The sequence below is a fragment of the Cinclus cinclus genome, chromosome 27 (genome assembly GCF_963662255.1).
Source record: "Cinclus cinclus chromosome 27, bCinCin1.1, whole genome shotgun sequence".
NCBI lineage: Eukaryota > Metazoa > Chordata > Aves > Passeriformes > Cinclidae > Cinclus > Cinclus cinclus.
This window is the reverse complement of record NC_085072.1, coordinates 2,731,261-2,757,163: the sequence shown is the minus strand read 5'-3', so window position 1 is coordinate 2,757,163 and position 25,903 is coordinate 2,731,261. Positions and strand designations below refer to the sequence as shown.

Sequence of the window (25,903 nt, the reverse complement as noted above, 5' to 3'; positions counted from 1 at the left end):
AGCAGGATGGTGATCCTGGGAGCTGCCAGCACTGTCCCCAGTGCCACTGCTGGGGACAGCCAGCCACAGGGACCTGCTCTGGGTGGGATTCTCCTCCAGGAGGGCTCGGATCAGGAATCAGAGAGGCACAGGGACCTGCTCTGGGTGGGATTCTCCTCCAGGAGGGCTCGGATCAGGAATCAGAGAGGCACAGGGACCTGCTCTGGGTGGGATTCTCCTCCAGGAGGGCTCGGATCAGGAATCAGAGAGGCACAGGGACCTGCTCTGGGTGGGATTCTCCTCCAGGAGGGCTCAGATCAGGAATCAGAGAGGCACAGGGCCTCCACAGCCGTGCTGAGCCCCTGGCTGACGCCACCCACGGCCAGCAGACAATCCCGCAGGACGATGCTGGAGCAGGCACAGCGCGGGGTGGGCATGGGGGGGAGGCTCTCCCACTTGTTCTTCTCCGGGTGGAAAGCCTCCGCCGACTCCAGCACAGTGGGCTGATTCCCTGGAAGAACAAAAGGAGGCGCTGGATGATCTGGGAAGCACCATCGAGCCTCTCTTGGCTGCTCCGTACCCCATCTCCTTATGGGGTTTGTTTTCCCTGCCCTCTCCCACCAGCCAGGACCGGGATTTCTTCCTTTTTTTTTTGGGATGACAACAATTTCCACACCTTTGGAAAGGGTTCCCACAATCCCAGAGCCTCACCCAGGCCCCCAGCCACGACAACTCTGCCTCGCAGGTAGCCGGCCACGAAGTCTGCTCGCCTTTTCTTCAGGTAGCAGGAGCGCTCCATCTTCATCCACCCGCCTGGGAGGGACAGGACACGCTGGGTTTTGTGGGATCACTCACCCATGGAAAAGCCTCTGCCCCTCTGAGCCCCTGGCTCGTGGAAGGGCAGTTTTGGGTGATAAAACCCCATGGAAATGGGTCGGGTTTGTCCCCAGCACACTGTGGGATCCAGCTGCCTCAGGATCGAGGTTTTCCCATTCCACTTGGTAATCCTGACTGGAAATTGTCCTCTAAGCTGAGCTCAAGGCAGCAGCAGACGGGAGCTCTGTGCTCTGCAAGAATAGCAGAGCCCCAAACCCAGCCCTGTGTGTCCCCAAACCCCAAACCCAGCCCTGTGTGTCCCAAAACCCAGCCCTGTGTGTCCTCAGACCCCAAACCCAGCCCTGTGTGTCCCCAAACCCAGCACTGTGTGTCCCTAAACCCCAAACCCAGCCCTGTGTGTCCTCAGACCCCAAACCCGGCCCTGTGTGTCCCAAAACCCAGCACTGTGTGTCCTCAGACCCCAAACCCAGCCCTGTGTGTCCCCAAACCCAGCACTGTGTGTCCCTAAACCCCAAACCCAGCCCTGTGTGTCCTCAGACCCCAAACCCAGCCCTGTGTGTCCCCAAACCCAGCACTGTGTGTCCCTAAACCCCAAACCCAGCCCTGTGTGTCCCCAGACCCCAAACCCGGCCCTGTGTGTCCCCAAACCCAGCACTGTGTGTCCCTAAACCCCAAACCCAGCCCTGTGTGTCCCTAGACCCCAAACCCGGCCCTGTGTGTCCCCAAACCCAGCACTGTGTGTCCCTAAACCCCAAACCCAGCCCTGTGTGTCCTCAGACCCCAAACCCAGCCCTGTGTGTCCCAAAACCCAGCCCTGTGTGTCCTCAGACCCCAAACCCAGCCCTGTGTGTCCTCAGACCCCAAACCCGGCCCTGTGTGTCCCCAAACCCAGCACTGTGTGTCCCTAAACCCCAAACCCAGCCCTGTGTGTCCTCAGACCCCAAACCTGGCCCTGTGTGTCCCCAAACCCAGCACTGTGTGTCCCTAAACCCCAAACCCAGCCCTGTGTGTCCTCAGACCCCAAACCCAGCCCTGTGTGTCCCCAAACCCAGCACTGTGTGTCCCTAAACCCCAAACCCAGCCCTGTGTGTCCTCAGACCCCAAACCTGGCCCTGTGTGTCCCCAAACCCCAAACCCAGCCCTGTGTGTCCCCAGACCCCAAACCCGGCCCTGTGTGTCCCCAAACCCAGCACTGTGTGTCCCTAAACCCCAAACCCAGCCCTGTGTGTCCTCAGACCCCAAACCCAGCCCTGTGTGTCCCAAAACCCAGCCCTGTGTGTCCTCAGACCCCAAACCCAGCCCTGTGTGTCCTCAGACCCCAAACCCGGCCCTGTGTGTCCCCAAACCCAGCACTGTGTGTCCCTAAACCCCAAACCCAGCCCTGTGTGTCCCCAAACCCAGCACTGTGTGTCCCTAAACCCCAAACCCAGCCCTGTGTGTCCCCAAACCCAGCACTGTGTGTCCCTAAACCCCAAACCCAGCGCTGTGTGTCCCTAAACCCCAAACCCAGCCCTGTGTGTCCCAAAACCCAGCCCTGTGTGTCCTCAGACCCCAAACCTGGCCCTGTGTGTCCCCAAACCCCAAACCCAGACCTGTGTGCTCTCCAACCCCAAACCCAGCCCTGTGTCCCCAAACCCCAAACCCTTCCCTGTGCCCCCCAAACCCCTCCTGAAGGGCCGGGGCCAGGCCAGCTCCCACCTTGCTCCAGGTCGAACACATCCACCGTCCTCATGAACTTGGGCTGCCGGTAGAGCCGGCCCTGGCGCAGCCCCCCGAGGCTGAAGAGCTTCTCCTCGGTGGGCACGAAGCTGGAGAAGGCTCTTTTGTTGGGAATGTTGGGGAATTTGGTCCAGGACCGCGTCTCCGTGTCGAAGACCTCGAAGGCGTTGACGGCGTACTTGGATTGCCTTCCCCCTGGGAAAGGAGAGGCAATCCCAGCTCAGCGCCTGGGGGAGCCTCACATCTCCAGGCCCCCGAGTGAAAAGGGAATTTTCACCTCTCTATGCTCCTTTTCTTTGTCTCATGACAGGAAAAAGTGGAATTTTCCAAGATCTCCCTGCTCCCCGTGGTGCTGGCACAGGGAGGGGTTTGAAATGCATGGGTTTAATACAGACAAACTCAGATTAAACCAGTTTAATGCAAACTCAGAGTAAACTGGTTTAATGAAGACAAACTCAGATTAGACCGGTTTAATGCAGACTCTCAGATTAAACTGGTTTAATGCAGACAAACTCAGAGCAGAGCCGGGGTCAAGCTCAGGAAGATGAGAGGAATTCCCATGAGCTTGGATCCAGCAAGCCCTGGCCTGGATGCCAAATTCCTCAGAGCAGGAGAGCTGTTATCCCAGTGATCCCAGTTATCCTAGCCAGGGATCCCAATAATCCCAGTGCCAGGGATCCCAGTTATCCCAATGCTTGGATCCCAATTATCCCAGTGTCAGGGATCTGAGTTATCTCATCTGTCAAGCATGGAGGAAGAGGAGGAGAAGGAGAAAGAGGAGAGAGAGGAGAAAGAGGAGAGAGAGGAGAAAGAGGAGAAAGAGGAGAAAGAGGAGAAAGGGGAGAAAGGGGAGAAAGAGGAGAAAGGGGAGAAAGGGGAGAAAGAGGAGAAAGGGGAGAAAGAGGAGAAAGGGGAGAAAGAGGAGAAAGAGGAGAAAAAGGAGAAGGAGGAGAAAGGGGAGAAGGAGGAGAAAGGGGAGAAGGAGGAGAAAGGGGAGAAGGAAGAAAAATGAAGGAGAAGGAATAAAAGGGAAGAAAGAGGAATAAAAATGAAGAGAAAGGAAGGAGAAGAAAGAAAAAAGAGGGAGGAGAAGAGAAGAGGAGAAAGGATGGAGAAGGAATAAGGAGAAGGAAAGAGAAAGAAGAGAGGAGGAGAGTGAAGGAGGAGGAGGAGGAGGAGGAGGAGGCAGGGCTGGTCCTTACCCAGCACATAGATTTTGGAGCCCCTCAGGATGGAGGTGGCCGCGTAGCGGGGGGTGGGCATGGCAGCCAGGGACACCCAGATGTCCTTGAGCACGTCGTAGTGCTGCAGGAAGTTGTGGGGCCGCAGGTCCGAGCCCATCCCGCCCGCTGCGTACACCCTGTAATCTGGACAGGGCAAAAAAAAACCCAAAATGGTTATAGGAATGCAGCAGAAATTCATCCCCCTCCTTCCCCTGCAAAAAAATCCCACAAAACTGCTATGGGAAAGCACCAGAAATCCTCCTCCCCCGCAAAAAAATCCATCCCCCCCCCCCTTGCCAAAAAATCCACTCTAGGACCAAAATTTGTTGTGAACCTGCGGGGAAGCTGGATCTGAGCCCGTGGAGCTCGGAGCTGTCCAGAGCACACACAGGGACCAGCAGAGCCAGCACCCCCCTGGCTCCAGGGCTGGTGACAAACACGGGGGTGGCCCTGCCCGTGCTTCCAACCTCCTGTGGAGCACCTCAGCAGGGTGGGAGGTGACAAAGGCACGAGGCCCAACTTCTGGAAGCACAGAAGATGTTTTGGAGAAGAACAAACCAACCCTGGCCCGTCGCCCGGATGAGATTCCGTGCACAGAATCAAAGCTGGGGTAAAAAAAAAAACAAACAAAACAAAAAAAAAACCCTCCGAGCTCATCAAACCCAACCTTTAACCACCAATTCACCAACCAGATCCCCACTCAAAATCCCCAATCCCACAGAGGTCCTGGCAGGTTCTTTCCTTACCTTTGGCAGTCACCGAGATGCCCATGGCGGCCTCTCGGAGCGAGCTGCGCTTCCTCCAGCGTCCCTCATCCGTGTTGTACATCTCCACCACCTTCAGGGGCAGCTGGTTCATGCCCACGCCACCGACCACCATGATCCTCTTGCCCAGCACCGTGACGGCCACCCCGGCCCTGGCTGTGGGCATGGGGGGCAGCGATGCCCACTGGTCGGCCTCGGGGGAATAAACCTCGAAGGAATCCACGGGGACGCCGTTGTCATCGCAGCCGCCCACGGCGAAAACCTGCCCGGCCGCCTCCACCAGCGTGGAGTAAACTCTGCGGCTCGGCAGCGGAGCCAGGGATTTCCATTGGAAGTCTTTGGTGCTGGGGAGCTCCATGGTGAAGGGGTTTCTGCTGGGAAGAAAGGTTTCCGGGATTGTTGAGGGTGGAAAAGTCGGCTAGGATCTGTTCCTGATTGATGAGCTGAGAATTCAGCGCCACGTGCAGGAATTGCTTGGATATCTCGGAACATTCCTGGGCAGCCCCTTCCAGCCCTTTCCAGGAGGAAATTCCAGCCTGAGCCTCCCCTGGCCCAGCCCGAGGCCGTTCCCTCTCCTCCCGTCCCTGTTCCCTGGGATGAGATCCCAAATCCCCCCCGGCTGTCCCCTCCTGTCAGGGAGTTGTGCAGAGCCAGAAATTCCCCCTGAGCCTCCTTTTCTCCAGGCTGAGCCCCTTCCCCTCAGGATTCTCCAGACCCTTCCCCAGCTCCCTCAGGATTCTCCAAACCCTTCCCCAGATCCCTCAGGATTCTCCAAACCCTTCCCCAGATCCCTCAGGATTCTCCAAACCCTTCCCCAGATCCCTCAGGATTCTCCAAACCCTTCCCCAGCTCCTCAGGATTCTCCAGACCCTTCCCCAGCTCCCTCAGGATTCTCCAGACCCTTCCCCAGCTCCTCAGGATTCTCCAGACCTTTCCCCTTCCCCTCAGGATTCTCCAAACCCTTCCCCATCTCCTCAGGATTCTCCAGACCCTTCCCCAGCTCCCTCAGGATTCTCCAGACCTTTCCCCTTCCCCTCAGGATTCTCCAAACCCTTCCCCAGCTCCCTCAGGATTCTCCAAACCCTTCCCCATCTCCCTCAGGATTCTCCAGACCCTTCCCCAGCTCCATTCCCTTCCTTGGACTCACTCCACCCCCAAAATGCCCCCACTGAACTGGACACAGGGATTGAGGCTCCTCCAGGGACAATCCCTGCCCTGTTCCTGCTGCTCCAGGAGAGGTGAATGATAAAAATCCCAGAATCCCTGAGGCTGGATTCTCCCCAGCTCCATTCCCTTCCCTGGACATTCTCCACCCCCAAAATGTCCCTCCTGAGCTGAGGGGAAATCCCAGAGAGCAAACCCCAGCCCGGCAGGAGCTGAGCAGGAGCAGAGCTGCCCTCCCAGTGCCACTTGTCCCCTGTGTCACCTCCAGCCCCGGAGCGGCACCGCCCGTACCTGTCAGCGCCTCTCCATCAACCCTGCGGCTCCAGAGCCGCTTCAGCAGCTCACGCACAGACCGAGCCTAAAAATAAAACAAAACAAAAAAGGGGTGGGGAAATTCAAAAGAAAAAAAAATAATAATAATAAAAGAAAAAGAAAAAAAGGAAAGAAAACCACACAAAAACACGCAAAACCCCCACCAAAATAAAACCCCAAAAATAAAAAAAACCACACAAAATAAACAACAACAAAAAAAACCAAACAAAAAAAAAGCCAAAAAACCCCCACAAAACAACAACAGCAACAAAAAAAAAAAAAAAAAAGGAGAAGGTTGGAGTCAGTTTTTTTTCTGCTGTTTCCCGAGTTCCCCGCCCCCAGGTGACATTCAAACCTGGCTTCTGCTCTGTTTTCCTGCCGCCTGGGCAACTTTTCCTTCTCCGACCCGCTGGATTTCTCCTCCTGATGTTCCTCACACCCTCACCCTGAGGAATCTGAGCCGCCAAGATCCCCAAATCCCAGCCGGGGAGCCGAGAGGGGTCCCGTGGGGAGAGGGCTGGAAACGCGCGCTCTTTGCTCCTATCCCCTCTCTCCGAAGGTCATTAGGCTTGATGAGCTTAATTAGGGAGAGGGGGCAAAGGGAGAGGGACAAAAGCGACACCGGAGGTTTCGCTCCGAGCATCCCCACCTTGGCAGAATTCCCGCTGTCCTTGCGGCTGCTCCAGCCTCTGCTGCCTGCTCTGGCTTTTGGGACACGGCTCTGAAGGGCAGAGCCAGCCCCGGCCAAAAAAATCCCAAAAAAGGCTCGTTCCTGGCTCAGCTGGGCTGGGACAGCAGAGTTCTCTCTTCTCCCCCTGTACGGGATTTTCCCTGGGGATGCTGAGGTCCCACCGAGCCAGGGGGAGTCTCCCAAGGGGCTGGAGCAGGGAATCATTCCCAAATCCATGTCCCTGATCCCTGAATCCATGTCCCTGAGACCCGAATCCATGTCCCTGTCTCCCAAATCCATGTCCCTGCTTCCCAAATCCATGTCCCTGAGACCCGAATCCATGTCCCTGCTTCCCAAATCCATGTCCCTGCTTCCCAAATCCATGTCCCTGTCTCCCAAATCCATGTCCCTGCTTCCCAAATCCATGTCCCTGCTTCCCAAATCCATGTCCCTGTCTCCCAAATCCATGTCCCTGTCTCCCAAATCCCTGTTCCTGCTTCCCAAATCCATGTCCCTGCTTCCCAAATCCATGTCCCTGTCTCCCAAATCCCTGTTCCTGCTTCCCAAATCCATGTCCCTGCTTCCCAAATCCATGTCCCTGTCTCCCAAATCCATGTCCCTGCTTCCCAAATCCATGTCCTTGCCCCTCAGATCCCTGTCCCTAAATCCTAAATCCCTGTCCCTGCCCCTCAGATCTCTGTCCCTGTCCCCCATATCAATATCCCTAAATCCCAAATCCCAAATCCCTGTCCCCCAAATCCATATCCCCAAATCCATGTCCCTGACTGACACTCTGTCCCTGTGGATGAGGGTTGGGATGTGCAGCCCCCCCCGCCCCCCCCGGTCCTGTCCCATCCAATGTCCCCAAGCACAAATCCATCACCCAGCCGGGACACATTTGGGTTTTCAAAGGTGGTGGTGGGGGTTCTTTCTTTCTTTCCCCCCCCCAAAAAAAAAATCAGATCCAGCCGGAGCAGAGGTTGAACGAGGGGGATCAGAATTCCCTGCCCCAGGAATTCTTCCCACCACGGAGCTGCCAGGTCTGAGCAGTGCCAGCCTGGAGCAGCCGCAGGAGTCGCTTAGCAACAGCCACCTGCAGGCAGTGTCACCTCCCGGCTCTGTCACCTCTGGGATCAACCCGGCCGTTCCTGGGATCACGGCCCGGAGCAGCGAGTGGGATCCCCCTGGAAGGGGCACAGAACCAGAATGGGATTTTCCTGTTGTTTCTCCTCAAAATTCCTGGTGGTTGTGGCCCTCGGGTAAGGGGGACAGAGGTGGTGGCCTTGGGGACACAGCCAGGAACAGCAGAGTATTCCTGCTGAACGTGGAATTCCTGCTGAACATGGAATTCATGCTGGACAGAATTCCTGCTGAACATGGAATTCCTGCTGAACGTGGAATTCCTGCTGAACATGGAATTCATGCTGGACAGAATTCCTGCTGAACATGGAATTCCTGCTGAAAGTGGAATTCCTGCTGAACACGGAATTCCTGCTCAACACACAGTTCCTGCTAAACATGACGTTCCTGCCATCCCAGGATCCCTGCAAACCCCCGAGCCATCCCAAAGGGAGATTTCCATGGTCCTGTTTGTTCCTGCAGCTCCTCTGCAAGTGGGGATTGGAGGAGGGTGACAGGAAACATCCCTGGGAGTGTCCAAGGGTTGGGATAGTAGGAAGTTTCCAGGGTGAGGATTTCAAGGTCCTTCCACCCCAAACCATCCCGGGATTCTATGATTCTATAAAGAAAATTAAAAGCATCGCTGAAAAAAATCTCACAGCTGGACTGGGATGCAGGAAAATCCTTTCCCATCCTGCTGACCTTCCATAAAAATCAAACCAGTCCAAGCAGGGCTGTTTATTTTTATTTATCTTCCCAAATAAATTTTCAGGAACGCACTAAACATCATGTATTGCACGAGGAGTGGGGTTAATAAATAAACTGAGAAATTCTGCTTGGATTTCCTCCAGCAGCAGGACCTGGTGCGGGCCCAACTCCTGATGCAATTCCCAGAAATTCCCAGCTCCGCGTTGGCCGCAGCACAAAGGAACACAAAGGCACCATAAAAAGCAGCAGCAGCGCATCGAGCCACGCTTCCCACCCTCCCAGAATCCAAGGAAAAAGGGGTGAGCCCAAATCCCGCTGCTGCTCTATCATCCCTGAGCAGCATCCCGGGATTTGTGCCCTGGCAGCTCTGGGATTCTGTTCCCACGAATGATTTATTTCCTTTCCAGGTGAATTTTCACGGACGAATTCAGCCTGGGATGGATAATTAGCAAAGCAGAGCCAGCTCCTGTTTCCAGGGGCTCGATGGATTTGCGTCCAGACATTCCTGACCTCTTTTCCTTCAAATCCAAAGTGCTGGGATGAGACGCAACCAGCACCACTGCCAGCAGAACCTGGCTAGGGCCAGGCAATTTCTCCGTCCAAAGCTCAGGAATAATTGCCTAAAACGGCCTAAAAATTCCTTTTCAACACGCCAGCACTCAGAAAGCGCTTGGAGAGGGGTGAGGATTTCTCAGGGCAGGTCCTCCATGGGAACAGCGGAGGAAAGAGCTGGGAATTCGGCTGGAATGCAAAGCTCTGCCTGAATTCAGCTGCCTTGGCACATAAAGAATCTCCTCTTCCCTCCCGTGCTATTTAAAGGAAATCAAGGTCAGGCTCACACGCTGAATTCCTGAATTCCGCACCTTCGCCTCCGGCTCTCCAAAATCACCTGGATTTCACCGGGAAGCGACTCCAGAGCCGGGCTGGGAGCTGGCCGAGCCCCCTGCGGCCGCACTCCGCTCCCGGGATCGGGGAATTACGGCTTCATCATTAATTGACATTCGAAATCCAAAGGAAAGGAAATTGCTTTTCCGTCGGCGGAGATGGGGCCGGGCCAGCTCCTTGAGGGATATAATTCCTTGATTTAAGAAACCCTCCAGGGTATTTTCCAAGTGGATTTGGAGCATGGATGGGGAGGGGGCGTCTCGGAGAGGATTCCAGGGAACAGCGGGACCTCTCTGTGAATGGTCCCTCCAAGGAAAACCCATCCCGCATTTTGGAGAGCCCCTGGATTTGCGGCATTTATGGACCTGCAATAATTTGGGATTTATCAGAGCCAGGCGGGTGGGATTCCAAGGGATGAACAGGGGGGAGATGTCAGAGCTCCGCAGCTCCTTTCCCTTCCCACCTCTCTTCTCTCCGGGATTTGGAAGTTTTGCTGCTCCAGGGTTGAAATTTGACTGGAACCCAAATCTCCTCCTATTTGGGAATGAGACAGAGCCAGGATGATCCTCAGAGCCCCCCAAAATCCCACCTGCCAACACCCCCGTGCCACCAGGAGCAGGGCAAACACCCCCAGCCGCTCCTCAGTGGGGCAGAGAAATCCATGGGGGAAACTTGGGGGGGAAAAAACAAAACAAAACAAAACAAAAAAGGTTCTTCCTGTCCCCCAAGGGAAAAGGGGATGGGAACAAGCCGGTTCTGGTGCCTTTGCTCCAGCCGCGGCAGCTGGGAATGAAAGGAACGGGCTTGGAATTGTCAGCCGGGAATTCCTGACCTTCCCCGGCTCAGCTCCCTCGCCATAGTAACAACCACCCGGAAAATAAAAACAACAACAAAACCCCGCCGTTTCCCTGCCTCTGCCTGGGAATAAAAACCGGCAAAAAAGAGGGAAAACCATTGGAATGAGGGCAGATTTCATTGTGCCGAAAGGCAGCAGCACTCGCAGCTCGTTTTGTGCCCCCCGATCCCGAGCATCCTTTGGGATGCAGGCGGGGCTGCCCCCCCCCACCCCCTCAGCTTCACCCCTTCCCCCATCCCGGTCCCTCGGGATTATTCCCATCCTCCTGCTGCCAAATGAGATTTCCTGCAGCTGCTGATGGGAGGGAGAGGGGTTGTGGAAGGAAATATTCCCCAGCAGGAGGATGTCAGGGGTGGCACAGCTCCGGAGAAGGGACAAAAAATGCTTCGTTTTTTTTTTTTTTTTTTTTGAAAGAGGGGAAAGAAACAAATTTTGTTGTTTTTTTTTTTTAAATCCTGAGTGGGCTGAAAAATCAGCAGAGCAAGGTGAGGTTTGCTGAGTTTAGCTCAGGAGTTTTAATTTAATGTAATGTAATATAATTTCATTTAATTTAATAAGAGCAAAGACCCATCCGCAAGAGCAAAGATCCAGCTCCCACCAGGATCCCGAATCCTTCCCCTCGTCCCCAAAATCTCCTCTCCTGCACGAGACAAACACAGAAAGGCTTTTCCAAACCCTGCAGCCTCTCGGGTTGCATTTCCAGAGCTGCTTTTGCTCTTTATTTCGGCTGCAGAGGGACCGGGAAGAGCTCGGGCCAAATCACAGCTGGGGGAGGTCCCGGAGAGTCCATCCCTGCTGGGCCTGGTCTGGGAGAAAGGCTGGAAAAATGGGACTGGGGATGCTGGGAGGAGAAAAGCTGGAAATACGGGATTTGGGGGTGGGGAAGTACGGGAAAATCCCATTGTTTTCCATAAAAACTAAGGGGGAAAAAAAAAATCATTTTTGTAAGCGAAGCGCAAACTCCAAGATTTGTTTGTGGCTGTTCCTGAAAAGCCTGGGAGGACACGGGGTCCCAAAGCATCCCCCCCTTCCAAATGACCTCCAGTGAGGAATCCCCTCCTTTCCTTTCCCAGGATTTCTCGGGAATACTCACAGCTCCGCAGCCACCTCGCCAGGTGGAGCATGGCTGGAAACGCTCCGGATTTTCCCAAATCCTCCGAGCATCCCTTTTCCTCCCACTCCCCGCCGGGGCCGGGAATCGCTGCGTGGGAAGAGGAGGGAAAATAAAAATCCGAGTAAATCCAGCTTTAGGATCTGCTGTTCCCCCCCGCTGGAAGATGTAGGACACTCAGGGCGGGGAGGGTTTCCCCAGCTGGGCTCCTCCTCGGGGCTGTGCGTGCGAATTCCCGGCGTTCCCAATCCCATCCCTGAGCCTTTTATGGCTCCCCACGCTCGCACAGGATGTTCTGGAACGGCCGCGCTCCCCCCGCTCCCCGCCCTAAAGCGGCACCGGCAGAATTCCTGGAGAAGGGAGGAAAAATTGGGGAAAGCCGGAGCTGGGAGGAGGAAGAGACTCGCTGGGAAGGGATGGGGGGAAAATCCCAGGGATCAGCGAGGGGAGAGCCCGTCCCATGGATGTCACCCCAAAAACGGGGAAAACCCCACGGCAAGGGAGGCTGGGGGACCGGATTCCCAAAATTCTGCTCCTGCATCCCACAGGGAGCTGGGAGCAGAAGGATTTTGGACCCATTGGAGCCAATTCCCAAAATTCTGCTCCTGCATCCCACAGGGAGCTGGGAGCAGAAGGATTTTGGACCCATTGGAGCCAATTCCCAAAATTCTGCTCCTGCATCCCACAGGGAGCTGGGAGCAGAAGGATTTTGGACCCATTGGAGCCAATTCCCAAAATTCTGCTCCTGCATCCCACAGGGAGCTGGGAGCAGAAGGATTTTGGACCCATTGGAGCCAATTCCCAAAATTCTGCTCCTGCATCCCACAGGGAGCTGGGAGCAGAAGGATTTTGGACCCATTGGAGCCAATTCCCAAAATTCTGCTCCTGCATCCCACAGGGAACTGGGAGCAGAAGGATTTGGACCCATTGGTGCCAATTCCCAAAATTCTGCTCCTGCATCCCACAGGGAGCTGGGAGCAGAAGGATTTTGGACCCATTGGAGCCAATTCCCAAAATTCTGCTGCATCCCACAAGAAGCCCAGAGGAACATGATGTTGGAGCAGATTCCTTTGGAGCAGATTCCCAAAATTCTGCCACATCCCACAAGGAGCTGGGAGCAGAGAGATTTGGACCCTTTGGAGCCAATTCCCAAAATTCTGCTGCATCCCAGAAGGAGCTCATAGGACGAGGATGTTGGAGCAGATTCCCAAAATTCCTCTCCCTGCAGCTCCTGCATCCCACAAGGGGCTTGGAGCAGCAGAATATTGGAGCCTTTGGAGCCAATTCCCAAAATTCTGCTTCCACATCCCACAAGGAGCTCAGAGGAACCTGATGTTGGAGCCTTTGGAGCCAATTCCCAAAATTCTGCTTCCACATCCCACAAGGAGCTTGGAGCTGTGGGATTTTGGACCCTTTGGAGCAGATTCCCAAAATTCTGCTCATCCCAGGATTTTTCTTCCTTGACCTGGTTCTCTCCAAAGCTGTTAAAAGCATCGTTTTCTCCTCAAAATGTCGTGGAATTTGGATTAGGATAAAACAGGCAGCAGGGATGGGATAGTCCTCACCCTCACCGCCCTAAAACTCATTAAACCAAACATTCCATCATCTTAATACGTATTTAATTAAGATTAAAACAACAACAAAAAATATTCCAACAAAACCATTTCACTAAAATTCACGGATGGATCCTCACCTTCCATGACGAACGACAGAGCAAAACAAGAAAAAGAAATGGATAAATCAGGGCAAAATGGGGAATTTCAACAAGACAGGAACAGCTCAGCCACAAACCCCAGGTGCTCTGAGCTTCCCCCACGGCTGAGCCAAATCCAGCAGGAAAATTTACCTGGGAATGATGGATTCCCACTTTTTTTTGGTGCCTCAAAAAAAGCAGATTTTTTATTTTTTTAATTTTTTATTATTTTTTTTTTTTACCCCAGCCCGCTTGGGAATGATAAAGGAAGTGTCAGTGTTAAAGGGGGGAAAATTAATAATAGTCCTGAAAATCTTTAAATTCCCAACAATTCCACATCTGTTTCCATGGGAACAGCAGGAGAGGTGCAGGAATTCCTGCGGATGACACCGGGGGAGGTTTTAATTCCCGATTTTAATTCCCTTTTTCTCATCTCAGGCTGAGCCAACTCCAGCCCTAAACAATTCCTGAGATGGGAAATGGGGCAGGAGCTACGGGAGGAAAGAAAACGAGGAGGAAAGGGTTAAAAATCAGCTCTGGAAATGCAGGAAAATGTTTTTGTTTTTTAATAATGAGGACGTTGTTGGCAAAGAGGGAAAATTGACATTTTATTTTATTTTATTTTATTTTTCTGGGTAGAGAGGGAAAACAGGGAATTTGTTTTGCCAGCAGAGAGAAATGCAGAGGATGGGAGATCCCTAATTTTTCCCAGAGATTTTTCAGGCTGACAGTTAATTAAGGAGTTAATTAAAGATTTTATTATTTTTTTTTTCCAAGTGCAGGGAGTCCCTTAATTGGTGCAGACAGGAGCCCAGAACTCCGGGATTTTTCACCCGCGGGGAGAAATCCACCAGCTGTGCCCTCCCGTGTGACAAATGAGAGGAGACAGCATTCCAGGCAGGCAGGAATTTGGAAAAAAATAGGGGAAAAAAATGGAAAAACCACCCCAAAAACCATCCCAAATCAGCTGCAGCTCATGGAGTGGAAGCAGCTTTGAGCTGTGGATTTTAGTGGGTTTTATATATGAAATATAAAATGAAATAAAATAAAATTTAAAATAAAATATAAAATGAAATAAAAATTAAAATAAAATATAAAATATTAAAAAAGCATAAAATAAAAATAAAAATAAAAATAAAAATAAAAATAAAAATAAAAATAAAAAATAAAATAAAATAAATTAAAAATAAAATAAAATAAAATAAAATAAATTAAAATAAAATAAAATTAAATTAAAATAAAATTAAATTAAAATAAATAAAAATAAAAATAAAATAAAATAAAATAAAAATAAAATAAAATCAATTAAAATTAAAATAAATTAAAATAAAATAAAATAAAATTAAAATAAATAAAAATAAAAATAAAATAAAATAAAAATAAAATAAAATCAATTAAAATAAAAATAAAATAAAATCAATTAAAATTAAAATAAAATAAAATAAAATAAAATAAAAATAAAATAAAATAAAATAAAATAAAATAAAATAAAATAAAATAACAAATTATGATGTAAATGAAACAAGTTTGTGTTGGTATCCAGCTGGAAAAGAAGCTGGGAGAAGCTGATGCCACATTCCCAGAATGCTGAATAAAATTGAGATTTTTTTGGGGATCACCACCTGCATCCTCTTCCTGGGCTCAACAAATGGATAAATCCCAGAGCAGGGCACAAAATTCCCAGGATTTATCCCCGAGTCTGGTTCTGAGAATGAACTGTAGGAAAAACAGAAAAGGGGAAGAGGCACAGGAAGGGTTAATTATTGATGGCCCAGGTAGAGAAAAGAGCCAGGAACCGCCGTAGGTTTAAAAAAAAAAAAAACAAAAAAAGAACAGCGTAAATTCAGATTTTATAGGATTTTCTAATATTTAATAGAGCTGGGTGAATGAAACCCCGATCCACCTCAAAATTTGTCATTTAAACGGCACAAAAATTTTATTTTCTTGCCTTTGGGGCTTAAATATTGATGATTTTCGTTCTTTAAAAAAGAAAAAAAGAAACAAACCCAGCTTGAAAACAAAATTTTGGGAGCTCGGATTTGTTCCGAGAGGAAGAAATGAAGAAATTGAAGAAATTCCTGCATCCCTCTGAATTTTCCTCTTCTGGAGATCCCCAAGGTTGAGTTCATGGACGAATGCAGGAATGTGAACTAAGGCAGGGTTTAGATGGGATGTTAGGGGAGGAAATTTTCATGGGAAAGATTTTAAATATTGGAATATTGGGATTTAACTCCACTGCTGCTCGGGGAAATGGAGTTGAAATCCCTGGAAGTGGTCGTGACACTTTGGGGACAGTTTAGGGGTCACGGTTGGACTCGCAGGTGGAACACGAAGCAAAATTCCCGGGGATTTTGGAATCCCAAAATCCCAGAATTGAGGTTGGAAAATCCCTCTGGGATCACCGAGTCCAGGCTGTGCCCAAATCCCCACCCTGAGCACTCAGTGCCACCTCCAGGTGCCACCTCCAGGGATGGGCACTCCAAACCTCCCTGGGCAGCCCCTTCCAGCCCTTTCCAGGAGGAAATTCCAGCCTGAGCCTCCCCTGGCCCAGCCCGAGGCCGTTCCCTCTCCTCCTGTCCCTGTTCCCTGGGATGAGATCCCAAATCCCCCCCGGCTGTCCCCTCCTGTCAGGGAGTTGTGCAGAGCCAGAAATTCCCCCTGAGCCTCCTTTTCTCCAGGCTGAGCCCCTTCCCCTCAGGATTCTCCAGACCCTTCCCCAGCTCCCTCAGGATTCTCCAAACCCTTCCCCTTTCCCTCAGGATTCTCCAGACCCTTCCCCAGCTCCCTCAGGATTCTCCAGACCCTTCCCCATCTCCTCAGGATTCTCCAAACCCTTCCCCATCTCCTCAGGATTCTCCAGACCCTTCCCCAGCTCCCTCAGGATTCTCCAGACCCTTCCCCAGCTCCCTCAGGATTCTCCAAACCCTTCCCCAGCTCCCTCAGGACTTTCCCAAGTCCCACCAATCCTCATTTTTCCCCCATATTTCCCACTCTCCAGTCCCATTTTGGGGTGTTTTTGGGATCCTCAGCTCCCACTCCTCTGTCACTGCTGTCCCTGCCTGTGCCAAGCTCCGCTCTTGGCTGACAGCTCTGGAATTTCAGTGCCTAAAATTAGGGATGTGTGGGAGGCAGATTCCCAAATTTGCCCCAGCCGGGATGTCCCAGTTCTCCCAAGATTTGGAGCAGATTTCGGATGTTTTTGGTGCGAGGCTGGAGGAGGAGGAGGAGGAGGGTGAGAGCGGGATGTGGATCCTGCAGAAATCCCAACCACAATTCCCAGGGGAACACGGAGCAAAGCTGGGGAAAAGGGGCTGGGGGGAAAGAGCAAGGGGGAAAAAAAAAAAGGGAAAACACCACGGAACAGGGATCTGATCCAAAAAGGGAAAAGGGAAAAGGGAGAAGGGAAAAGGGAAAAGGGAAAAGGGAAAAGGGAGAAGGGAGAAGGGAAAAGGGAGAAGGGAAAAGGGAGAAGGGAGAAGGGAGAAGGGAAAAGGGAAAAGGGAAAAGGGAGAAGGGAGAAGGGAGAAGGGAGAAGGGAGAAGGGAGAAGGGAAAAGGGAAAAGGGAAAAGGGAAAAGGGAGAAGGGAGAAGGGAGAAGGGAGAAGGGAGAAGGGAGAAGGGAGAAGGGAGAAGGGAGAAGGGAAAAGGGAGAAGGGAAAAGGGAGAAGGGAAAAGGGAGAAGGGAAAAGGGAAAAGGGAAAAGGGAGAAGGGAAAAGGGAAAAGGGAAAAGGGAAAAGGGAAAAGGGAGAAGGGAGAAGGGAGAAGGGAGAAGGGAAAAGGGAGAAGGGAAAAGGGAAAAGGGAGAAGGGAGAAGGGAGAAGGGAGAAGGGAGAAGGGAGAAGGGAGAAGGGAGAAGGGAGAAGGGAGAAGGGAAAAGGGAAAAGGGAGAAGGGAAAAGGGAGAAGGGAAAAGGGAGAAGGGAAAAGGGAGAAGGGAAAAGGGAGAAGGGAAAAGGGAGAAGGGAAAAGGGAGAAGGGAAAAGGGAGAAGGGAAAGGGAAAAGGGAAAAGGGAAAAGGGAAAAGGGAAAAGGGAAAAGGGAAAAAGGAAAAAGGAAAGGGGAAAGGGGAAAGGGGAAAGGGGAAAGGGAAAAGGGAAAAGGGAAAAGGGAAAAGGGAAAAGGGAAAAGGGAAAAGGGAAAAAGGAAAAAGGAAAGGGGAAAGGGGAAAGGGGAAAGGGGAAAGGGAAAAGGGAAAAGGGAAAAGGGAAAAGGGAAAAGGGAAAAGGGAAAAGGGAAAAGGGAAAAAGGAGAAACACCACAGAACAGGAACCAGCCCCAAAGAAAGGAAATGGGAAAACAGGTTGGGGAACGAAAAAAAGAGGGAAAAAAAGAGGGAAATAAAAGAGGGAAAACACCATGGAACAGGGGCCAGACCCAAAAGGGAAGAAAGGGCTGGGAGACAAAAAACTGGAATGGGAAAACTGGGGAGAAATGAATGGAAAAACTGGGGAGAATGGAATGGAAAAACTGGGAATAGAATGGAAAAATTGGGAATAGAATGGAAAAATTGGGAAGAATAGAATGGAAAAATTGGGAACAGAATGGAAAAACTGGGGAGAATAAAATGGAAAAATTTGGAATAGAATGGAAAAGTTGGGGAGAATGGAACAGAAAAACTGAGGGAAATGGAATTTAAAAAATTGAGGGGAATGGAATTTAAAAATTGGGGAGAATGGAAGTTTTTCCATGATGGAGCTGGGAGCCTGAAGAGGTGTGAAGGATTTTGGGGAGCCCAGCAGGGATTTGTGCCAATTTTTTTAAAAAAAAATATTCCCACCCCAGAGGGGTGAACGGGATGGGCTGAGGGGAGCCAAAAGAATCAATAAAAATAATTAAAATATTAAAAACCAAAATAATTGCCAATTTTCAGTTTTTCCATAGGAGCAGCACCAAAATAAATGAATAAATAAATAAATAAATAAATAAAATAAAAGCCAGAATTCAATCCCAAAGCAAATCTGGAGGCTGTAATTAACAGATTGGAGTTAATTGCTGCTTTTGGCAGCAGTGAATACAAAGAAAATCAGTTTATACCAATTTGGAATTCCCTCATTTAGCAGCAGAGACATCAAATAATTCGGATTTTCCCGAATTTCGGGCTCCAGGAATTTGAGCCTGTCGTCGCTCTGAATTTTTTTTGTTCCAAAGGTTTCTCCAGATTTTTTCCAGGTTTTTGGAGGAGAAAAAAAAAAGGGGTGAGAAAAGCAACTAAAAAAAGAGAATTCCAGAGATCCAAAGTATCCAAACCCATCTGAAATTCCAGGAAATAATTGGTTTGAGAGCTAAGGGACCTGCTGGGGATTCCAGAAAATCAGCCATAAATACAGGAGAACCTCTAAATAAATGTAAATAAATAATAATTAGAATTAGAATGAATTAGAAATAGAATTAGAATTAGAATAAGAAATAAGAAATAAGAATAAGAAATAAGAATAAGAAATAAGAATAAGAGTAAGAAATAAGAATAAGAATAAGAAATAAGAATAAGAATAAGAATAAGAAATAAGAATAAGAATAAGAATAAGAATAAGAATAAGAATAAGAAATAAGAATAAGAATAAATAAATAAAACTAAATAAAGTGAAATACAGATACAAATAAATAAAACTAAATTAAGTAAAAATAAAAATAAAAATAAAAATAAAAATAAAAATAAAAATAAAAATAAAAATAAAAATAAAAATAAAAATATAAATATAAGTAAAAATATAAATATAAATGTAAATAGAAATAGAAATAGGAATAGAAATTGAAATAGAAATACAATATAGAAATAGAAATAGAAATAGAAATAGAAATAGAAATAAATATAAATGAAAATTATGAAGATATAGAAAATATAAATTAATAATTAAATATAAATAAATAATAAAATATAAATAATAAAATATAAATAAATAAAATAAATATAAAAAGAAAGGAAATAAAAAATTAAATAAATAAAAGACAGAAAATAAACACAAGAAACAAAAGAAACAAGCAAATAAAAAGAATAAAAAATGAAAGAAAAATAAATAAAAATCACGACAAATCAATAGAAATAACAAAATTATTTTTTTTTAATTGAAATAAATAAAAATAACTAAATAAAAAATACAAATAAATACCCCCCAACCTGAAATCCTTTCCTCTCACCCCTTTGGGGTTTGGCTCAGTTCTGTAATTTTTGGTTTTTTCCCCTGCACTCACAGATTAGGTCCCAGCACATTCGGCAGCCCCGATTTTTTTCCTCTAAAAACCTCAGGATTTGGGATTTCCCCCCCCCCCCCAGGAATTTAACAGGGAACTTTTGCTGCAGCTTTAAAAGGCACCTCCAAGGCACCCCCGACAGAAAAAAAAGCAGATTTTAGTACCCAGAAACTTCCCAAAAACCATAAAAAACTCGACTAAAAAAGTAAAAAAAAAAAAAAAAATCGCTTTAAATTCCGATTTTTGATTTTTTATCCGGATTTTCTCAGCTCTCTGCAGAACTCCACGAATGTTCTGCTGCAGGATTTTATTCCCTTCCCACCCAAATCCTGCCCCGAGTTGATTTTTTTTTTTTTTTCAGGGATTTCAACCTAAAAGAAGCAAACACGGAGAATTTTTTGATGAATTTTGGGGTGTCCCACAACGTTCCCCATCCTCAAAGGGATCGCTGATGTTTATTTGGTGTCCCAAACTCAGCAAAAGCCACCCCAAAAAATGACCCAAAAACCCCAAATCCAGCTCTGGCTGAAATTCCAGCAGAGCTTTTCCATGGATTTCAAATTTCTATCAGTTTTCAATCATTGAAATTCAAATTTCTATCAATTTTCAATCGCTGAAATTCAATTTTCAATCAATTTTCAGTCACTGAAATTCAAATTTCAATCAGTTTTCAATCATTGAAATTCAAATTTCTATCAATTTTCAGTCACTGAAATTCAATTTTCAATCAGTTTTCAATCATTGAAATTCAAATTTCTATCAATTTTCAGTCACTGAAATTCAATTTTCAATCAGTTTTCAATCATTGAAATTCAAATTTCTATCAATTTTCAGTCATTGAAATTCAAATTTCTATCAATTTTCAATCACTGAAATTCAATTTTCAATCAATTCTCAGTCACTGAAATTCAATTTTCAATCAGTTTTCAATCATTGAAACTCAATTTTTAAATAAATCAATATTTAAATAATAATAATATTTATAATATTGGCGTATTTATAAATATTTCCAAGGAATCTTTAGGAGCAGCCCAGGGAGAGCTGGCAGATAATCCCAAAAAAATATTCCCATAGGATTTTTCTAAATATGGATTAATTTTTTAAAAATACAACAATATTTAAATATATATAATCTATATTATATTATATTATATTATATTATATTATATTATAGACTATAGACTATAGATTATAGATTATAGAATATATAATTTAATATAACATAATTAATATAATATAATATAATATAATATAATATAATATAATATATATAATATAATATATATAATATAATATATATAATATAATATATATAATATCGACATATTTATAAATATTTCCAAGGAATCTTTCGGAGCAGCCCTGGGATTTGATCCCATAAATATTCCCATAAGATTTTTCAAAATAAATATTTCGTTTTTTCAAAACAAATCAATCTTTAAATAGTTCTAATATTTATAATATCGGCATATTTATAAAAATTTCCAAGGAATATTTAGGCCGTTGCCGCTTTCTCCATCGCCCCCCAAAATCCAGAAGGAAAAACGGGAACGCACCCAGGACATCCCTTCCTAACCCGCTTTTACACCCCCAAAAAAAAATAAACAAAAATCGCTTTTTAATATTAAATAGAACACTCCTCAAGAACTTCTCTCGCTGCTTTCTTTCAGGGGGGACAAAATAAAAGTGGAGGAGAGCCCGAAACACCCGGGGGGCTCCGCTCAGCCCCAAAATTGCGGGGTGCGCACCCCAAAAAATCACCCCAAAAAATAAAATGAAAAGGAACCCTTTTAAGGGTTCTGACCCCGACGTGATTCGAACACGCAGCCTTCTGATCTGGAGTCAGACGCGCTACCGTTGCGCCACGAGGTCCCGGCAGCGCCAGCCCCGCCGTTCCTGCAAAACCCTTAGCGCCGCCGCGCCGCCATCTTTATATCAGAACGTGCCATGCACCGGAGGGGGGGGGGGGTCTGTAAATAATGGGAATGTCTAAACAGTGGGAATCTCTAAACAGTGGGAATCTCTAAACAGTGGGAATGTCTAAACAACGGGAATCTCTAAACAACGGGAATCTCTAAACAACGGGAATCTCTAAACAATGGGATCGTCCCGCAGCAGCCACCGCGCTCCTCCCCCGCCGCCCTGAGGCGGCTCCGAGCCCGCGCGCCGCTCTGGCCACGCCCCCTCGCCACACACGCACCACCCACCCCCCCATATGGACTGTACCACTGCCCGCGGAGGGGGGGAGCGGGGAATCCCCACCCTCGCCCCCCGGTGGGCTGTTCCAAGCCGGCGGATTTAAAGGGGCCGCGCACGGATATGCGATGAGTTGGGCGCGTTCTCAGCCCAGCCCAGCTCGGCTCGGCCCGGTCCAGTCCAGCCCATACCAGGGGGTGGAACACATTATAATCGCCTTTTTCAGCCTTTTTCCCGTTTGTTTGTGCCAAAGGAAAGGCATTCGAGCGAGCTGGAGAGGGATTATCGATATTGGCATGGAGTGATAGCATAAGTGGAGTTGGTTTATACTAAAAAAAGGGGAGATTTAGGTGGGAAATTGGGAAGGAATTCTTTGCTGGGAGGGTGGGGATGGGCCGGGATGGAATTCCCAGAGAAGCTGTGGCTGTCCCATCCCTGGAAATGTCCAAGGCTGCGTTGGACGGGGCTTGGAGCCACCTGGGATAGTGGAAGGTGTGGAAGTGAAGGGAATGAGGAATGAGATGAATTTTAAGGATTTTTAAAGTCCCTTCCCACTCAAACCATCCTGGGGCTCCATGGGAGTTTGTCCAGCTCTGAATGTCCCTGTGAGTGTCACCTTCTCCACATCCAGGGTCAGCTTTCCCTGTTCCCTCCCAAAATCCACTTCCCTTTCCAGGGACAGAACAAACCCCATCTCCCAGGAGTCTCCAAATCCCATTTATCCCAGCAGCTCCACGTGCGGGATGGGATGAAATTATGAGATGGGATGGGATGGGATGGGATGGGATGGGATGGGATGGGATGGGATGGGATGGGATGGGATGGGATGGGATGGGATGGGATGGGATGGGATGGGATGGGATGGGATGGGATGGGAAAAGCTCATTCCCATTCAAAGGAGCTGCTCCCGAAGCCATCGAGAATATTCCCTGTGAGGAGACGGATCCATAGGGGAGTCTTGGAGCAAAGCACAGCCATGCCATGCATCCCATAATTTATGGGATAACCTCATCAATGAGCAGGAGCCGCTGGGATTGGGGCATGAACAGCTCCAGGGGACCTGAGAACCCTAAAAAGGATCAGGATCAATCGTCGGAGATTTCCTGATCCCTTTCCATGGCACTCCCAGGATGATCCAGGATCCCTCCCTGCTGTTCCTGGATCCCTCCTTGATTCTCCTGGATCCCTTCCAGGATATCTCCCTGATGTTCCTGATCCCTTTCTGATTCTCCTGGATCCCTCCCTGCTATTCCTGGATCCCTCCCTGATGTTCCTGGGTCTTTCCTTGATTCTCCTGGATCCCCTCCTGCATTCTTCCCTGACATTCCTGGATCCCTCCTTGATTCTCCTGGATCCCTCCTTGATTCTCCTGGATCCCTTCCAGGATATCTCCCTGATGTTCCTGATCCCTTTCTGATTCTTCTGGATCCCTCCATGCTATTCCTGGATTCCTCCCTGATGTTCCTGGATCCCTCCCTGATGTTCCTGGGTCTTTTCTTGATTCTCCTGGATCCCTCCCTGTGATTCCTGGATCCCTCCCTGATGTTCCTGGGTCTTTCCTTGATTCTCCTGGATCCCTTCCAGGATATCTCCCTGATGTTCCTGATCCCTTTCTGATTCTCCTGGATCCCTCCATGCTATTCCTGGATCCCTCTCCGATGTTCCTGGATCCCTCCTTGATTCTCCTGGATCCCTTCCTGGATCCCTCCCTGCTATTCCTGGATCCCTCCCCAAGACATTCCCCAAATCCTTCAGGGAACGGGGAACACCCCAGGAGACGATGGATCTCGGAAGAAAATCCTCCAGGAAAATGATAAATCCTAGCTGGTGATGCTCGTTAGGACAGCCCAATAATTACTCCAATTAATGTGTTGTGGGTTTTTTCCTACCTGACTTCCCAAGCCTTTGGCTGGGAGTTTTCCTGACATCCCAGGAATTGTTGTGGGGTTGGTTTGGGCTTTAACAACCCCTGTGCCCTTCCCCACACCCATCCCGTTCCCAAACTCCAGGAATTTGCATTTCAGGGCTCTTTTGAAAGCTGCGTTTGGGGATATTTTGAAGGAAAAGAGGGAGCAAAACCACTCAGCTCCAAACGACCATAAAACCCGAACTCCAAAAATTATAATAAATATTTTATTAATTTATTTGATTATTTATTAATATATGTATTAATTAATTTATTGATTTATTTATTCCTCTGGCATAGGAATTCCTGTAGGAAGCGCTTTGCTCTGTGCGTGGAAGCTGCCTGCGCTTATTTACAAATGCCAAGTTTATTTCCACCCACCCCCCCCCCTAAAAAAAAAAAATCTCCCAAAAATAAATGTACAGTACAGATTCCTATGGCTCCTGGGGCCGGGAGACTCCCGAGGAACATCTTGGGAGTCCTTTCCCCAAGAAAGCCAGGCAGCAGGGAATAAAAAAGAACAATAAAAAGAGATTTAGTGCTTTGATCTGTGTCAGGAGAAGCTGCAAGGAGGGTTCTGTGCCTTTCCCTCTTTGCCAGGGATCGATCCAGGCTGGAATGAGAAAAATTGACGGGGTGGAGCAAAATCCCAATGCAAAGCCTTCAGTTTAAGTGGGGCTTTGTAGAGTCAGGACCCGCTGCTGACCTGGCTTTGTTTTTTGCTGGTTTTCTGTGTGTTTTTGCATAGGAAAAACCCGGAGGAGCAGGAGAAATCTGAGGGGTGGGATTCAGTCCAAGCTCGTTTCTCTAGAATTAATATTTTTCCACATATCTCAGTGTCAGACTGTCCCTCTGGATTTATCCTGGAATAAAACCAGGCTGGAATTCCACCCCTCGTCTTTACACTCGTGACCATTTCCAGAGCAGGGATTAATCCCAAGTTGTTTAAATCTTTAAATGCATCCCTCGTGTGGCCACCACAGATCCTTGTGCAAAAAAAAAATAAAGTTACATTCAGGAAACGCCCTTGGAGTTCCACCAACTTCCTTGGAATTTTTTTTTTTTTTTTTTTTTCCCAGAACTGATCCCAAAGGTCCTCACCAAGGGCAGTGCTGAGGATGCGAAGGTGGAATTGGGGAGGCTCTGCTGATGTGCAAAAACAGGAACAGGACAAAGCCAACGTTTTCCCAAAGCACTGGGAGATTCCCTGGGCCCACCTGGAGCTTTGTCCTTGGGATAACATTCAAAAAAAACGCCGAGTTTTGGGGCAGCTACAAATTATTTTGGCCTATAGGAAGACTGGAAGAAAATTCTCCCTGTGCAACAGAGAAGGGACAGCTTTGAACAGGTGATTACTGGAGAGAAAAAATAATTTTAATGTTTGGTTTTGGTTTTTTTTTTTTGATAGGGTTTTTTGGGTTTTTTTACCCAGGGCAGCCCCAGGTGCAGCTCTGATGGAAGCTGGATCCTCTCCTCGGTGTGATGGGATGAAAAAAGGATTATTGCTGGTGGGAACAAATTAATCTTTGGGGAGCACAGCTCTGCTTTCCCGAGGAGGTGGAGGCTCCTTCCATGACCCCTGGGAATCCACAGCTCAGGGATTTGAGGGAATTCCAGGCGGATCCGTGATAGGGAGGACGAGCTGCACCTCTCACATTCCTGCATCCCTTCCCAAAGGAAAACCGGGAGCAGCCAGGACACGGCTCTGCCGCTTCAGCTTCGCGTTCACGTCTCAGCCCCTTCTCCAGAGGAGGGAAAATCCTTGGAAAATTATTAAATAGACACCTCATTGCCACTGATATCCGCGGGATTTATCTGCTCCAGCATCGCTCAGATGGCTCTGGAGGACAGAAGTGGAAGATCCGAAGGCGGGAGGGAAGGAGGAATTCCTGAACCACGAGCAAATCCCGAGTTTATAGAAGTGCCAGGAATTGTTCCAGGGAGAGGGAAGGAGGCAGGGACAGACCGTGCAGCTCTGTCCAGCTCTGGGCTCTGGCAAGGACAAGTCTGGCCCCGTTTTTGAAACTTTTCCAGCTCGGTCTGCTGGGAATTTTTGGAGCAGGGGCGGCTCAGCTGGATCAGGTGGGAATTCCCGGTCCTGGAAGGGTCACTGAAGCACCTGGGTGACATCCTCGGACTTTGGCCTTCCTGGGGAGAGGAGGAGAGAGGAAATAATAAGAGATTCTGTGAGATAAGTGAGAAAAACTGTGGGACAAAAGTGAGAATCTGTGGGGTGAAAGGATCTGTGGGATAAATGGAGAATCTGCGGGATGAATGGAGAATCTATGGGATAAATGGAGAATCTGTGGGATAAATGGAGAATCCGTGGGATAAATGGAGAATCTATGGGATAAATGGAGAATCTGTGGGATGAATGGAGAATCTATGGGATAAATGGAGAATCCGTGGGATAAATGGAGAATCTGCGGGATAAATGGAGAATCCGTGGGATAAATGGAGAATCTGTGGGATGAATGGAGAATCTATGGGATAAATGGAGAATCCGTGGGATAAATGGAGAATCCGTGGGATAAATGGAGAATCCGTGGGATAAATGGAGAATCTGTGGGGT

At 48.3% G+C, this 25,903-nt stretch overlaps 1 protein-coding gene and 1 non-coding gene across 2 annotated transcripts; both read right to left on the bottom strand.

Annotated features, from left to right (window-relative positions):
• Nucleotides 1-296: 296 nt before the first annotated feature.
• On the bottom strand, nt 297-4,880 carry KLHDC8A (kelch domain containing 8A). The gene is made up of 5 exons (XM_062509609.1): nt 4,505-4,880; nt 3,738-3,902; nt 2,515-2,730; nt 691-792; nt 297-490 (listed from the first exon to the last, which is right to left on the bottom strand). The coding sequence occupies exons 1-5, from the start codon at nt 4,878-4,880 to the stop codon at nt 297-299; spliced, it is 1,053 nt and encodes a 350-aa protein (XP_062365593.1).
• A 16,149-nt stretch (nt 4,881-21,029) lies between these two features.
• TRNAW-CCA (transfer RNA tryptophan (anticodon CCA)) lies at nt 21,030-21,101 on the bottom strand. The gene has a single exon. It is a non-coding gene; the product is annotated as a tRNA-Trp (tRNA).
• Nucleotides 21,102-25,903: the final 4,802 nt, after the last annotated feature.